This window comes from Gossypium hirsutum, chromosome A11, assembly GCF_007990345.1.
Source record: "Gossypium hirsutum isolate 1008001.06 chromosome A11, Gossypium_hirsutum_v2.1, whole genome shotgun sequence".
NCBI lineage: Eukaryota > Viridiplantae > Streptophyta > Magnoliopsida > Malvales > Malvaceae > Gossypium > Gossypium hirsutum.
In genome coordinates this window covers 12346323-12360860 of record NC_053434.1, presented here as the reverse complement: position 1 = coordinate 12360860, position 14538 = coordinate 12346323, and the positions used below count along the sequence as shown (strand labels likewise).

Below are 14538 nucleotides of genomic sequence, written 5' to 3'. Positions count from 1 at the left end.
GAACGCTGCCAAAACATTATTTTGTCAAATTTGAGGGAAAAAAAGAAAAGAAAAGGGATGCGAGTGGTGGAGGAATGGAGGGGCCAAAACAGATGGAATGGGGCAGAGATGGAAGTGTAGATCTTGAAGGTAGCTTTGTGTATGGCACATCTCCATCGATATCTGAAACTCGAGATATAATCAAAATAGTGACCAGTGTTCAAATTTGGAATGCTATGCAAGTTTATGCCGCACTTCATCCAAAATCATCTTAACCTACGGAAAAACTTTGTATGCACTTATTCTAAATAAAAATTAATCAAAAACATATAAAATAAGTTAATTAACTATAAAAATTAAATTAATGCAAAATGTGAACATGAAATGTAAAACTAACTAGCAAGCTAATATATTAACTTTCTTAAATTTTTTTTTATGGTATTTACTTTACATAGTTTGAAATTTAATTCTGATTTTAAATTCACCCTTTTACTTTTTTTTTAAACTTTTTTACTAAAAACTATCACTAGTCTATGTGGATATAGATTGTATCATACAATCTTGTTCACTTCTATTTACAAGTTTATTTTTTAGTAAGAATTTATTTCTGTTTAATTCAACACCCATCACTTTAAGGATGACCAAAGTAACAACTAGTTGTGGTGGGATAGTGTTGGTGGTGACAAGATAGGGTTCATGAAAGAAAGATTTTGTTTCTTTGTTTAGAAAGGAAGGAAAATTCAATAAGAAGAAAAATAAAGGGGGGGGGGGAGGGGCTAGAACCCTTGGACCCTTTTAACTTAGGTGAAATTAATGTGGATTACATGTAGACATTTAACAATAATATTTGTGCTACATGAGAATTCCGTCACACCTTTAATGAACAATAACAATCCAATGATAAAAAATTAACAAATCAATAAGTGATCATTTCATAACAAATTAAAGTTTAGTGGCTAAAATGTAATTTAAACCATACATAAATGACTATTTTGTAGTTTATCCTAATTTCTCACTATTAGACAAATTTATACCATAATTACATACTTAAAGAGAAAAGATTGTATGAAACCGTGATTCCAGGTCTTCTCTATCCTTTCCCAGTAAGAGAATGACAAATCAAATTTTTCCTCCTTAAAAAATTATAATTTTTTTAAAAATATATTTTGAATTTATAATTTTTTTAAATTGTAGTTTTTTTTAAATTTATAATTTTTTAAAAAATATAAATATTAGAATTTCTATATATATTTTGAATTTTAAAAATTATTTTCAAATTTTGAAAATTACTTTGATTTTTTTTGTTATTTTTGTTAAGAAAGAGACCAATTTGCTTATTTTCAAGATTGACAGGGACCAAAATGGTATTTTTACTAATCTGTTATTCGAATTATTCGAGTTATTCAAATTGTAAAAGTTCAACTCGACTCAAACTCGAAATCTAAAATTTCTTATTCGAGTTGACTCGAATAATTCGATTCAATTAACTCGAAATTTGAAAAAAATTTCAATTTTTTCGAATCGAATCAAATTTTGCTCACTCCTACTTCCAATATTAATTTCATATGTCACTTACCAAGTCTTACAGAATCGAAGAACAGCTTATGGATATGAGTACATCATTTTCAAAAGTCCGAAGGCTGAACAGAAGCTCATGAGTGCTAAACAAAAACCCGTAAAGGTTGAACGAAAGCTTGTAAGAGCTGAACGAGATCCCATAAAGGTTAAACAGAAGCTCAAAAGAGCTAAATGGAAACCCATAGGGTTGAACGGAAACTCATATTAGTTAAACAGAAGCTCGTAAGAGCTAAACGGAAAGTAAACAAGAAAGTTTACAACAAATTCTGAACCTCGGTTTACTTGGGTAATTTTCCGTCAATTCTTCCTTTGTTGTCTTTTGCCACACAACGATTGTACTCAATCCGCGTTCCATTTAAATTGGATATTCACTTCAAATTTATAATTTAACAATATTCCATTTTTCAACAATAGACTAAAATACATAATATCATTCACCAATTCAATATAATTAATTAAATTTAACCATACAAACTTATTCATGGAAGAATTGTAAGATTCGTGGAAGTTCGAGGACTATTCTACTAATTTTTCTTTTTCACGATTATATAGGGGCTCTTGATCTAGAATATAAAATTACTTATTCATTAACATATATTTCAGTTCCAATTCACTTCACAATTAATACCCCTCAGTTTTTAAAATTACACAATTACCCCAACTTTTGTAACTTTTGCAATTTAGTCCCTTACTAATTAGGCTTTCAAATGAGCTAATTTTTTTCTCAATTGATAATTTATTTAAATATTATAGGCTATTATACAACTTTTGATATTCAAAATTTCAATACCAAGCCCTAATATTTAATCTTTCCACAATTTGGTCCCAAAATCAATATCTATTAAAATCACTTTATAAAATCATCATACAACAAAATTAAAGCTCTAAATCCATGTTAAATCATCAAAAACATTCAGTATTCATCAATGGTAACTTTAAAAATTAGAAATAAAATCAAAAACTAATGAAATAGATAGTTGGACCTAATTGTAAATGTCTTAAAACACAAAAATTACAAAAAAAAGGCAAGAATTGAACTCACATGAAGCTAAAATATGAAAAACCAGCTTAATTAGCACTCCTATGGCTATTTTTGGCTGAAGGTTGATGAAGAAATGTCTAGAAAATCCTTTAATTGCTATTTTGTTTGTTTAATTTTTTAAAAATTTTCCCATTTTGCCCTTAGTTCACACTAATTTGTTATTTCTTCTACACTTATGCCGGCTTAGCCAACTCATTTAGGCTTATTTCCTCTTTAAGTCCTCCCTTATTTAAAAATTAATCCATTTAATCACTATTTCTTTAATTAGCTAGTTTTGCACCTTTTTCAATTCGGTCTTTTTTAATTAATTAACTATCATAACGTTAAAATTTTCTAACGAAACTTTAATACTACCTTAATGACACTCCATAAATATTTATAAAAAATATTTATGGCTCAGTTTATAGAATAGAGGTATTAGTACCTCATTTTCTAAACCACTTAACCTAATAAATCCTTACAAAACACAAATTACTAATTTAAAAATCTTTCTAAAATCACATTTAACTCGTAAATACTAAATAATAAAATTTAAGAGCTTACTCGTCGAATTTGGTGGTCTCGAACCACTGTTTTCGACACCACTAAAAATTAGGCTGTTACATAAATAAATGCGATGTTTAGGCTGGATTATGCAATTGAGAAGTAGAAGTGATGAACAACAAGTCTAAACCAAACCAAGCCCAAATATGCCAGTTTGTTGAATGCTTTATTAAACCATTCATGAGGACAAGCTTCTAAGTCTCTTTGTTGTTCTTGCCATCAGTGCACCCTCATTTGTCAAATGTTTTAGCCAAGTAGTGATGAAACATTTCTTTATTGTCATGCCTCTAGACTTTGTTTACAGATAGTGGAAGGCTAATTATACATCTTTTTGCTTTCTTCTTCTTCTTCTTCTTCTTCTTCTGTTGAAAATGATGATTGCATTTGTGAATATTCTTCTTCATCTTCTTCCCCTGTTGACAATGATGATTGCAATGGTGGGTCTTCTTCTTCTTCTTCAAGTATTGATCCCACTGGTGAATGTTCTTCATCTTCTTCTGTTGAATTTGATGATTGTAACAGTGAGTCTTCTTCTTCTTCTTCTTCTTCTTCTTCTATTGAAAATGATGATTGCCTTTGTGAATATTCTTCTTCATCTTCTTCCCCTATTGACAATGATGATTGCAATGGTGAGTCTTCTTCTTCTTCAAGTGTTGATCCCATTGGTGAATGTTCTTCATCTTCTTCTGTTGAATTTGGTGATTGTAACAATGAGTCTTCTTCTTCTTCTTCTTCTTCTTCTAAAAATGATCCCGTTGGTGAATATTTGTCATCATTGTCATTGTCATCGTCACCGTCGTCACCGTCGTCATCGTCGTCGACATCATCGTCATCATCGTCGTCATCGTCCTCCTCCTCATCTTCTTCCTCATCCTCTTCTTCTTCCTCCTCCTCCTCCTCCTCCTCCTCCTCCTCATCATCATCATCATCATCATCATCATCATCATCATCATCATCATCATCATCTTCTTCTTCTTCTTCTTCTTCGAATGATGACAAAGATGATTGTTTTGGTGTTAACTTTTCTGCAACCATTGATTGTTTTGCATAATCATGGACTTCTCCGTTCTCTATCTCTATGTCAATCTCTATGTTAATGGCTTCCATCATCAAATAGTCATTGCTCTCACTTTTTACCACGTTTATCGAATTATGATCACTTAATGATCGAGAGCTCTCTCCAATAGCATCATGACTTTCAGTCATTCCAATAATTTCTTGCTCTGCATTATGGATTGGAATCTCTATGATGCCAACGTTTGATGTTCCATGATTTGAGCAACTGCAAATAAACAATCATCCAATATCATTTATAAAAGAAACATGCTAGTGATATTTTGATAAATTTGTACATTCGATGCAACAGATAGAAGAATCTTATAACAAAGAGTTTTGCGTGTTGAACTTGGTGAGATTTAAATGTGCTAGAGATTAGAGGTGTTCATGGGTCGAGTCAAGTCTAAGCATGATATTAACACATTTCATGCTTGTCCAAGCCCGACTCAAAATATGAGCTTAAAATTTCGCCCATATTTGAAAATGGTTAACCCAATCTCATTTTAGGCTTGCTTATATTATTTTAAAAATATATATATATTTTTTATTTATTAAAAAATTATATATAATTATCTTAAAATTTTTATAGATTACTGTAGATTTAATTTTATGAGTTATTATAAGTTACATAATATATAAAAATAATATAATATAAAATATTACAAGCTCAAAACGAATTAAAATTTTGAAATTTTTTTGAAATTGGATGGCGATTTGGCCTCACACATGAACACCTCTAATTGTAATATGATCGCTTCAAAGTTTGAGTTATTCATATAGTGCTTATTAAATCAAACTTGAACAAGTATTTTTAAATTTAATTAAAATCATTTATATGTCACAAATATTTTTAATTAAATTTAATTATAAAGTATATAAAATATTTTTAATAATTATACAAATTCTTAATCGATTTGGATTAAATTTTAATATAATGTAATTTTGTTTCAAATACCCTAAAATTTCAAGCGTATTTTGACAAAATAAAAAAAAATTGAACTTTTAAAATTATTTTGTAATTGTTTATATATTTTTAAAGAGTAAAAATTAAATTGATAAAAATATAAATATTAAGGATTAAAAATATTATTTTATCTTATTTTATTTTGTAACAGCCACGTGAGCAATTCTAATGACAAAATTGACATAGGCATAAAAGTTTTTAGATAAAAAAAATATAAAAATTCAATGTTTCTATAAAACTAAATTTTAAATTTCAAAAATTAGAGGCGGAACCATATATGTTTCTATAAATCTTGGTATTGTAATTCTATGGTGGAATGTTAACATATGAAATACTCACCATGAAATTTGATATAGAATTGAGGAAGATACCTCCTGCACTACAAAATCTAGCCCTTCAATACTGCTGCCACCTGCATTATTTCTCCCTTGTTCACAACTTCTCTTATGCTCCTCCATATTGTTTTTGTTTTCGTGAAGACGAATTGTTTTAATATTGCTGGTTTTTGTTGTGTCTGATTCTTGGCTTTAATCTCTCACAAAGGGATTCTATTCTTAAAGAGGGGAAGAGTATCAAAATGGGTTCTTGAAGCATACATTAATTCTCTGGTGAGGCTATTCAGCATCTTATTTTGCTTCACGCACGCTCCTCTCTACAGATTCCGTTGTTTTCACCTCTCAAGACGATACGTAACCCAACCAATTGACGCAAATCTAAAAGAAAAAAATTTCTTACAAAAAATGCAGTAGAGAATAATTGCTTGTAGCTCGAAAATTAATGGGAAGTAACTGATAACTTTGGGATATAAACAAATTTTCTCCCACCCAAACAAGAACAATTGTAATTCTTTACATTGTTCCTATGAAGTATATTTTCAATCTGTTATTGATGGAATCCCAATACTGGAAAGAAGTAAAACAAAAATGAATGTTTTATAGCAGCGGTTATTTCAGTATCCATCGTCGGGGATTGATTTAGCCTCCTGCTCTGGAACGAAGAAGAAAGGCCCCACAGTGAATAACTTGATGTTCTTATCGTGGAGGCGTTGGAAGGAGACGAGAGGAGCACCGGAAATGCCTTTGTTGTCATCAGTGGGAACATCGCAATCCTCGGAGGGAGAGAGTTCAAGGAAAGCCTTGCAATTCCTAAAACTCTGGTTTTGATCTTTGACCTCGTAAGGAGATATGGTTGCAATGAAATAGCCCTTTTCATCTGTTGCACAACTCAAGATGGACAATGACTCTGTTTCGTACCCATACTCATCCACACCCTCACAGGTGATCCTCGCCACAGCGCCTACACCCATAAAACACATTCTAGAACAATTTGCTAAACAGTTAAATGATAATGTAGGGAATTGATTTACCTTGGAGCGGGGTGAGTCTACTTCTTGATTTGCAATAAACAATGCCTTGAATTCCAATCATTGTGGAGAGAAGCCTTTCTTTTTCAGAATCTGGGTTCTTAAGGTTATATTGAGCGTCACTGGCCGAAACAATTGACAAAAGAAGCATAAAAATCGCAGAAAATAAGAATTTGTTAAGTACCATTTTCATGTGCTGATCAAGTAATATGGTTGAAATTGAAACGATGGACAATTGCTGTTTGGGGGGGGGGATAATAGGGTTTATATATACATAACATTGGCCTTTCTAAGGAGAAGGGACAAAACTTGCTGGATGGATGGATGGTATGGGAAAGACTTGGGTGCACGATGGATTTAACAGGCAGGTGGGTAGCACCAAATAATCAACCATGCATGCAAGATCTAATTATCTAAATGCGACGTGCAAACCCAGCTAATAATTCGTGTATTTGCTTATTAATTTTTAAAAAAATTATTTCATTCATCTTAAGAATTTTGTTTCTTAATTACTTTCTCCATTAGCTCGTTGACTTTAGACCAATTATTTTAGACGGTGCACTGCTGTCCGGTTTTCTATTTGGCATAAAGTACGTTTATAAGTTAAAAATGAGTATGAACGAAAATTAGACGTTGTCAGTCGGAAATGGATATGAAATGTCTACTCTTTGATAAATTAAAAAAAAGAGTAAATTACACCAACAGTTACATTGGTTTCATTTCAGCCAATTAACTTTAGAAAAGTGACAAAACAGTTTTATCGCTTTCCGTCACAGACGTCACGACAAAGTGACATACTAGATGATAGCGTGCTTGGTGTAAAAAAACCCTCCAGTTGGCTAGTTACCACCAATTTAATAGCCCTATCAATAGCAATTTAGGGTTTAAGAAGAGAAAAAGAAGAAAAAGAGAAAAAATGGACATGCCTCCAGTTTTTAAATCAATCTCATACTGCATCTCTGCAAGTGATTCCTCCAAACTTCAAAGGTAACAATCTAAGGCCAAAGCTTTAACCCAATTGCTCCATATTCTTCTGCAGTTACTCAGGTATGGCTGTTGCAGCTTCAAACCAGAATGTTGTTGCTTTAGGGGTCATAGTAACATAAGGAGAAGGCAATTTACCCAAGCTTCTCCTCACTTCTAGTCATGGCAGGTAACGTTCAAATCTTCAAATGTTGAAGAAATGACCCACTTTTTGCAAGATTTTCTTTTCCGAGTCTTTTCCAAATTTATTCAACTCCCTTGTTGGTTCAATTGATGGGTCAATTTTTTTCTTTTTCATTGATTCAGGTCTAAAAGAAATTTTATCTATCTTTGTTTTTGGGTGTTTTAGTGAAGCTGAGATTTATCTATTTGGTGGTTGCATTACATCTTGGAAAGACATGGTGTTTCAATGGTGGAAGGTTACAGAGGAAGCCAAAAAGAACAAGAAGAGCAAAGACATGGTGTTTCAATGGCAAAGAATCAGACTCTACGAAATTAGGCATGAAGAATTTTTTTTTACAGACTTTCTTCTTCGTCTTCTTCTCTGTTATTAAGGGTTTTTTTAGGGTTTTTTTCAATTTCTTCTTAAATTGGGTGGGTTTCCACGTGGACATCCAACATGGCAAGTTAACTGGCCACATCAGCAATTAATTTGCCACATTAGTGGTCCCGTTAAGACACTAACGAAAACTGTTAATTAGTGATTGTTTTGTCACTTTTTTATAACGCTAGTAACTATTTTGTTATTTTTCAAAAGTTGAGTGACTGAATAAATCTAGGTGACTATTTTGTTAGTTACCCTAAAGTTGAGTGATTATTGGTGTAATTTACCCTAAAAAAAATTAAGGAAAAAATTTTTAGTATTAAATTTTATAAAAAAAATTTGAACAACAAATTTTATAAAAATTGAATTTGTATTATAAAACTCTTTGAATATATTACTAAAATGTAAGAAACAGATATGATTATTTTGTTTGATATAGTAAATCTTGATTTTTGTAAATTAATTATTTTTATATTTTTAATCTTACTAATATTGTATTTTTTATTTTATTTTGAATAGTATTGAATAAAAATTAAAGATAATAATGTGAATATTTTAATTTTTAATAAAATAAGGAATAATTTATTTCAAAAATAAAATTTTGAAAAATGAAATCAACAAATTACCTATTAAGTAAAAAAAAGCTATTATAGTGATAAAATGTTGAGATTTTCCATATTAAATGAAATGAATTTTTTTAAATAATTTATCAAACACATTTTTAATATTTTCGATAACGAAGCATACGTGAATTGCAAATAAAATAAATGAGAATATAAAGAATACTAACAAAACTACTAAAAACTCAATACCTTAATGTTGATTTTCTTAAAATTTTATGTTTTGGCTTTGGTTCACAAACTATGTTACATCCAATACAGTTGGATAATATTATTAGTATATAGTGGTTTCATCCATAAAATTTAGTATATCACAATAATTAATATATGCATGAAAGAAGAAAATATATAATATATATTTAAAAATAATAATAAATGATTTTCTATGAAAGTTTTTGGTTTTTTTTTAATATAAGAGGATGATCATTAAAAAGATATTTTTAATTAGTTTTATTATATTATTTAATTGTAAAAATGATTTTCTTTATTTTTTAAAATTAGTGTGATGTAGAGGTGTGCATGGGTCGGGCCGGACTCAACTAAAAATTTAAGCCCTTTTGTTAGGCCTGAGTCCAGACCGGCCAGAAAAATAGGCCTAAAATTTTGCTCAAACCCAACTTGAATAAAAATATTAAAACCCAGCCTGTCCATATTAATTTTTATATTATTTGAAAATATATATGATACATCAAAAATATTAAAAACATCTAAATAAATATTTCCCAACAAAATTGAAAATAAATTTTAAAAAATATGTATACTTAAATAACACTAAAATAGATGCAACTGAACAAGCAAATACCTCTAAAATAATAACAAAATTAATAAATGTCTTTAAAATGATAACAAATTTAATTATCAATAAAATAAGTTTATACGATATCCAAACAATAACAACAAAATAGTAGTAACATAATAGTAAAATGGTAACAATATAGGGAGAAAACAATAAGAAAATAATATTAAAAATAAAAATAAAAACATAATTTTTTTGTCCTTTAGTGAATTCGAGCCGGGCCCGAGCCAAAAATACCTTACCCGAGGCTGGACCCTTTTTTTTAAACGGGACTTTTTTTTTTTGTTCAAACCTATTTTTAGAATTTATATTTTGCCCAAACCCTCCCACATTTCAGGCAGGCAAATTTCTTCCAAAAAAAAAATTCTAGTTAAAAAAGATAACATTTTAAATATGAATTTTATTTCGAGAAATAATGATTTTTTAAATGATAATTTATTTTTATTTTTTTTTTGTAATTTGAGGGTTTTTTTTGTTTTGGAGGAATTGATAAATTAAAAATATATATTTTATAAAAAAAATTTGAATGACATAATTATTTTATAATTTTATTTTAGTTTAATTATTTGATTTTTTTTTACTTTTTATCAATTAATTTGGTGTCACTTCATGTTGGAAATTTTACATGAATATAGATATAGATGCAAAAATTAAAATTAAAATTTTAGCTGCTTTAAAAAATTATTAATTTAATTTAAGTTTTTTTAATTAAATGAAAAAATATATCTTTAGTCCCTTACAAAAATTAATAATTTGATTTAAATTCTTAACTCATAGCTCTAAAATATTTTTAAATTTTCCCTTAATCAATATAAAAATTCTGGTATCGTCCTTAATCTAAATTGTTTACCAACCCAAAAAATGAAAAAGAAAAAACGCCTTGTAATAATGATATTCAAAAGTCAAAATGTCAAAATTGATAAAGCAAATCTCTTGTAGAGATTGCAACAGCCAGCTTATAATGAAAACATTACGAAGCAACAAAAGAGGTTCAATACAGAAGATAAAATTATAGAAAACGGGGAGAAAGAAGTGAAATTTTAGCAACCAGTACGGGTGGATTGAGATTGGGGAATGTAGAAGAAAGGCCCCACAGAGTACAATTTCATTTTCTTTTCCTTCAGGACACGGAAAGTAGAAAGAAGAGCACCATCGATGCCTCTGTTGACATTGGTGGGAACATTGCAGTTCTTCAACGGAGAGCTGTGAAGATAAGCCTGGCATTCTCTAACCTTCAATTTCTCAAGGCCACTTAATTTATTAGACAGTGGCGCAATGAAGTAACCTCTTTCATCAGTTGCTTCGCTGCAAATGGAAACACTTTTCTCCACCCCATCCTCATCAACTGCTTTACATGTTATCTTTGCTGAAGCACCTGTTCATGTATGAATCCAATTCAACTCAAATCTTCTTAAATTGGAAAAAATAAATTCATATACAAAATGAACAAAAGGGATTATCATGAAAACACTTGTTATTGTTGTCTAACTAAACTTTACCTTGAACTGGAGAATACCCGGAATCTAATTTACATAAAACAAGGCCTTGAACACCTATGGAGAGACGATTTTCCTTTTCTTCTTTTTGTGTGCCATAGTAAGGCTTTTCTTTTTCTTCTACTTTTTCCTCAGGTTTTGGCGTGTAGATATCTTCTTTAGTGCCATAAATAGGGTTTGCTTGGGGGCTGTCAGCTGGTATTCCATCAAAACCATATTTAGATGAATCAACATAACCAGCGGAAGAAATGACTAGCAACGACAAACACAAGTAATGAGAAAGGCAAGGAGAGACGAGAGAGAGCCATGATCATCTGACCATTCGTGCCAACTCTGCAATGTAATAAATCAGACGAAGAGATGAAGAATATTAGGGGCTCCCATTGCATTTTATGGGGAAATACTGATAGATATATTTTTATTAAGATTAGGAAAGAAACCAATTTAAAACTAAACGTAGAAATGAAATTGGGTGCACGATCCATCTATGGAGTGCCACTGTCTAATTCTCTCTCATGTATACGACTGGTCTTTTTTTTCCTTTTGGTGTCACCCCAATAAACGAAATATCATCTACATTGTTTTATCGGTGTATTTTCTCTCTTCAAACTTTCTCAAGGTTATTTTTGCAAACAACCTAAAGGAGCATGTGGTTGATATTTAATAACCAAAGTTTAAATTCTTACAATAACATTCCTTCCACTAATTTATGATGCGCCAAAAAATGTTAGCAAAAGTATCATTTTCAAGTTCCTTAATGTACCAGATCATTTTCTTGAACATGGCAGGGATGACCATTGAAGCCCACCAATGGCCCCGCTGGCTGTATACACCGGAGTACGGGTTTTAATCCAATTGAGTCAATACCGTGCTCTTTTGAGGTCTTTTAACTAAATTTTTATTCAAATTAATTCTTAAAATCTGACCTTTTTTCTTTCTAAATATTTAATGTTGACGGCAAGATTCTTTTGAATTCTCTACTCTAATCTTACCATCCATGTATGTCGAAATTAAGGATTTTTGAGCGATCAAAGATTGGGGTTTCACGTTCATTTTAGCCTGCACTTAAATAGCTTAGGGTTTCTCCAAGACAAGCTTAAAGCCTTAACCAAAATTAGGCCCATGAAAAAATTGTAGTCTCAGAAATGCAATTAAAAAAACACCCGGGTCCAAACAGGAAGAAGAAAACAAAGTAGCAGCGGTTCCAAACCCTAGGGTTAAGGAGTTAAAAATCTTATAAAACAGCCGCTATCACTTGTTTCTTATCCTTCTCCGCTACCTAAGACAGAGAGAGAGAGAGAGAGAGAGAGAGAGAAACACAGAGAGGGAGAAATGGTTTCTCTGAAGCTACAGAAGCGGCTCTCCGCGAGCGTTCTAAAGTGTGGAAAAGGAAAGGTTTGGCTCGATCCTAATGAAGTCAACGAGATCTCTATGGCCAACTCCCGTACGTCTTCCTCTTCTCTCCTTTTTTTCGTTCTCCCAACATCTTCTACTTTCCTTATATCCGTTTTAAGTGCTATTTGGCCTTGGTTTTGCATCGTTTGCTGCCAATTAAACGGTGGATATGAAGCTCACAGCATGTTTGTATAAGCAGCTGCTGGTAAAATCAAAACTGAAAAGCTAAAGTTTCAATTTTTTTAGGAATAGGATCCCTAATAACTTCGGTAATTCAAATCTCAATTAAAGCGCGTTCCTTTTTTATGGTTTTTCTAGTAATTTATAAACGCAGAGTTTCGTGTAGCTAGCGCATATGCGCCTAGGTTCTGTAGACGTAGGATTGTGATTATGCAATTGTTTTTTTTTTTACAGTATCCAATTTCTTGTTAGAAAAAAATATCACTCTTTTTATTAAAACGCATCCTCTGGTGAATACATCACTCAATTTTGGGGGTTACTGAGAAAACCGAAAGTTTCCTTTCTTTTTCATCTTTCTATACAGGGATTAGTGAATGCTATTGAATCAGTCTCAATTTTGCCTTTTTCAAGTGAAATTTACTTTAATTGAACAAAAAATTACTTTCTTGTTTGTTCTAGTGCATATAGTGTATATAATTCAACTTTAAAATAAATTATTGCAAGTTCAAAATTTATACAACCTTCTGGTCATAAGAGAATATAATATCCACACATTAATGTTATGTTAGGGCATTGTTCTTTCTTTAGCAAAAAGAAGTTTTTTTATTTTTTGCTATTGCTTAATTTTCCTCATTTTCGTACATGAATTGGAACCTGCAGGGCAGAACATAAGGAAGTTGGTTAAAGATGGTTTTATCATCAGGAAGCCAACCAAGATTCACTCTCGATCTCGTGCTCGTCGCATGAAGGAAGCCAAGAGAAAGGGACGTCACTCTGGATATGGTTGGTTATCTTAATTATGGTTGTGGCACTAAATGGACTTGGTTACATGCTTGCACATTAAGTACAATGTTGAATTACTAGTATATTCTTGAATGCTCATGTTTTTGGCGTTAGGATGTCCAAAACATACTAAAAAAAGTATGGAATGATGTATGTTTAGATTTTTATCCTGCTAGGAATCTATTGTTAGCTATCAGAAAGAATATGTATGTATTGAATTCTATTAGTTGGGTGCTAAGTCTTATGTTGATTCTAGGTAAGCGCAAGGGTACAAGGGAGGCAAGGTTGCCCACAAAGATCTTATGGATGAGAAGGATGCGTGTACTTAGACGCCTACTCCGCAAGTACAGGGAATCAAAGAAGATTGACAAGCACATGTACCATGACATGTACATGAAAGTCAAGGGTAATGTGTTTAAGAACAAGAGAGTCCTCATGGAGAGCATCCACAAATCCAAGGCTGAGAAGGCCAGAGAAAAGACATTGGCTGACCAGTTTGAAGCTAAGAGGGCTAAGAATAAGGCAAGCAGGGAAAGGAAACATGCTAGGAGGGAGGAGCGATTGGCCCAGGTAAGAACTTTTGTATGGTGCAGTGTTTCTGGTATGCACTACACTGTGCAAAATGTCAATAATGTTGAGTAGATTACTTATATGGCTGGAGTTCTTTTCTTCAGGGACCTGGAGGAGTAGAGAAGCCAGTTGCAGCACCACCTGCCGCCACTGCTCAACCAGCTGGGTAAGTATATCTTTGATATTCTACTTATTTTCCAAAAATGATCGGTGTTCAAGTGATTAATTTCTCTTATGTTTCTTATTCAGTGGTTCCAAGAAGTCCAAGAAATAAGGAGGCCATCTGGCGAAGAAGTGTGAGCCATGAATTTAGAAACATGTCCAAGTGGTTTTTTTGTCGAGCCAGTCTGCTGTTTTGGTCATTATGAACTTGTTTTAAGTTGGATTAAGGTTTCATGATTTTGTTCTCAGTTTCCATGCTGTTTTGTTTACTTTTTTCTGACATTTATTTATTTTTGCTATGGTTTCATTGATTTCTAAATACCATCGTTTCATAGACTGCTTAATGCTTGCTACCTATGCCTTCTGAAACAACCAAGCAATTTTTTATCGTTTACAATCCGAGGAAGATGGGTTACAACCCCGATGCCGTACAACAATTCTATCATTCCAATTGTTGCTACATCGGCAGCCAATTAATTCATA

The 14538-nt window shown here is 31.6% G+C and overlaps 4 protein-coding genes across 5 annotated transcripts; 1 reads left to right on the top strand and 3 right to left on the bottom strand.

Moving 5' to 3' along the window:
- Positions 1-3075: 3075 nt before the first annotated feature.
- On the bottom strand, positions 3076-5823 carry LOC107923314 (acidic leucine-rich nuclear phosphoprotein 32 family member A). Its single transcript, XM_016853520.2, has 2 exons — positions 5502-5823; positions 3076-4424 (listed from the first exon to the last, which is right to left on the bottom strand). The coding sequence occupies exons 1-2, from the start codon at positions 5618-5620 to the stop codon at positions 3458-3460; spliced, it is 1086 nt and encodes a 361-aa protein (XP_016709009.2). The 5' UTR covers positions 5621-5823; the 3' UTR covers positions 3076-3457.
- Positions 5824-5910: 87 nt separating this feature from the next.
- On the bottom strand, positions 5911-6875 carry LOC107923315 (protein SEED AND ROOT HAIR PROTECTIVE PROTEIN). Its single transcript, XM_016853521.2, has 2 exons — positions 6529-6875; positions 5911-6458 (listed from the first exon to the last, which is right to left on the bottom strand). Exons 1-2 carry the CDS (start codon positions 6716-6718, stop codon positions 6112-6114), a joined length of 537 nt encoding a protein of 178 aa, XP_016709010.1. The 5' UTR covers positions 6719-6875; the 3' UTR covers positions 5911-6111.
- Positions 6876-10509: 3634 nt separating this feature from the next.
- Positions 10510-11964, bottom strand: LOC107923591 (protein SEED AND ROOT HAIR PROTECTIVE PROTEIN). Its single transcript, XM_016853774.1, has 3 exons — positions 11958-11964; positions 10969-11217; positions 10510-10844 (listed from the first exon to the last, which is right to left on the bottom strand). The coding sequence occupies exons 1-3, from the start codon at positions 11962-11964 to the stop codon at positions 10510-10512; spliced, it is 591 nt and encodes a 196-aa protein (XP_016709263.1).
- LOC107923932 (60S ribosomal protein L19-1) lies at positions 11735-14374 on the top strand. Of its 2 annotated transcripts, XM_016854130.2 has the most exons (6): positions 11796-12409; positions 12560-12565; positions 13201-13323; positions 13580-13893; positions 13998-14059; positions 14143-14374. In XM_016854130.2, the coding sequence occupies exons 1-6, from the start codon at positions 12298-12300 to the stop codon at positions 14165-14167; spliced, it is 642 nt and encodes a 213-aa protein (XP_016709619.1). In that variant the 5' UTR covers positions 11796-12297; the 3' UTR covers positions 14168-14374. The 2 variants fall into 2 exon arrangements, with proteins under 2 accessions (XP_016709620.1, XP_016709619.1); XM_016854131.2 differs by lacking the exon at positions 12560-12565 and having other exon boundaries at positions 11735-12409.
- The last annotated feature ends 164 nt before the right edge of the window (positions 14375-14538 follow it).

Coding starts and splice junctions, on each gene's coding strand:
- LOC107923314 (XM_016853520.2), bottom strand. CDS start 5,620: ATGGAGGAGCATAAGAGAAGTTGTGAACAAGGGAGAAATAATGCAGGT. Junction 4,425..5,501: donor ATTCTATATCAAATTTCATG/GTGAGTATTTCA, acceptor GTTTATTTGCAG/TTGCTCAAATCATGGAACAT.
- LOC107923315 (XM_016853521.2), bottom strand. CDS start 6,718: ATGAAAATGGTACTTAACAAATTCTTATTTTCTGCGATTTTTATGCTT. Junction 6,459..6,528: donor TAGACTCACCCCGCTCCAAG/GTAAATCAATTC, acceptor TTATGGGTGTAG/GCGCTGTGGCGAGGATCACC.
- LOC107923591 (XM_016853774.1), bottom strand. Junction 10,845..10,968: donor CGGGTATTCTCCAGTTCAAG/GTAAAGTTTAGT, acceptor ATACATGAACAG/GTGCTTCAGCAAAGATAACA.
- LOC107923932 (XM_016854130.2), top strand. CDS start 12,298: ATGGTTTCTCTGAAGCTACAGAAGCGGCTCTCCGCGAGCGTTCTAAAG. Junction 13,324..13,579: donor GGGACGTCACTCTGGATATG/GTTGGTTATCTT, acceptor TGTTGATTCTAG/GTAAGCGCAAGGGTACAAGG. Junction 13,894..13,997: donor GGGAGGAGCGATTGGCCCAG/GTAAGAACTTTT, acceptor TCTTTTCTTCAG/GGACCTGGAGGAGTAGAGAA.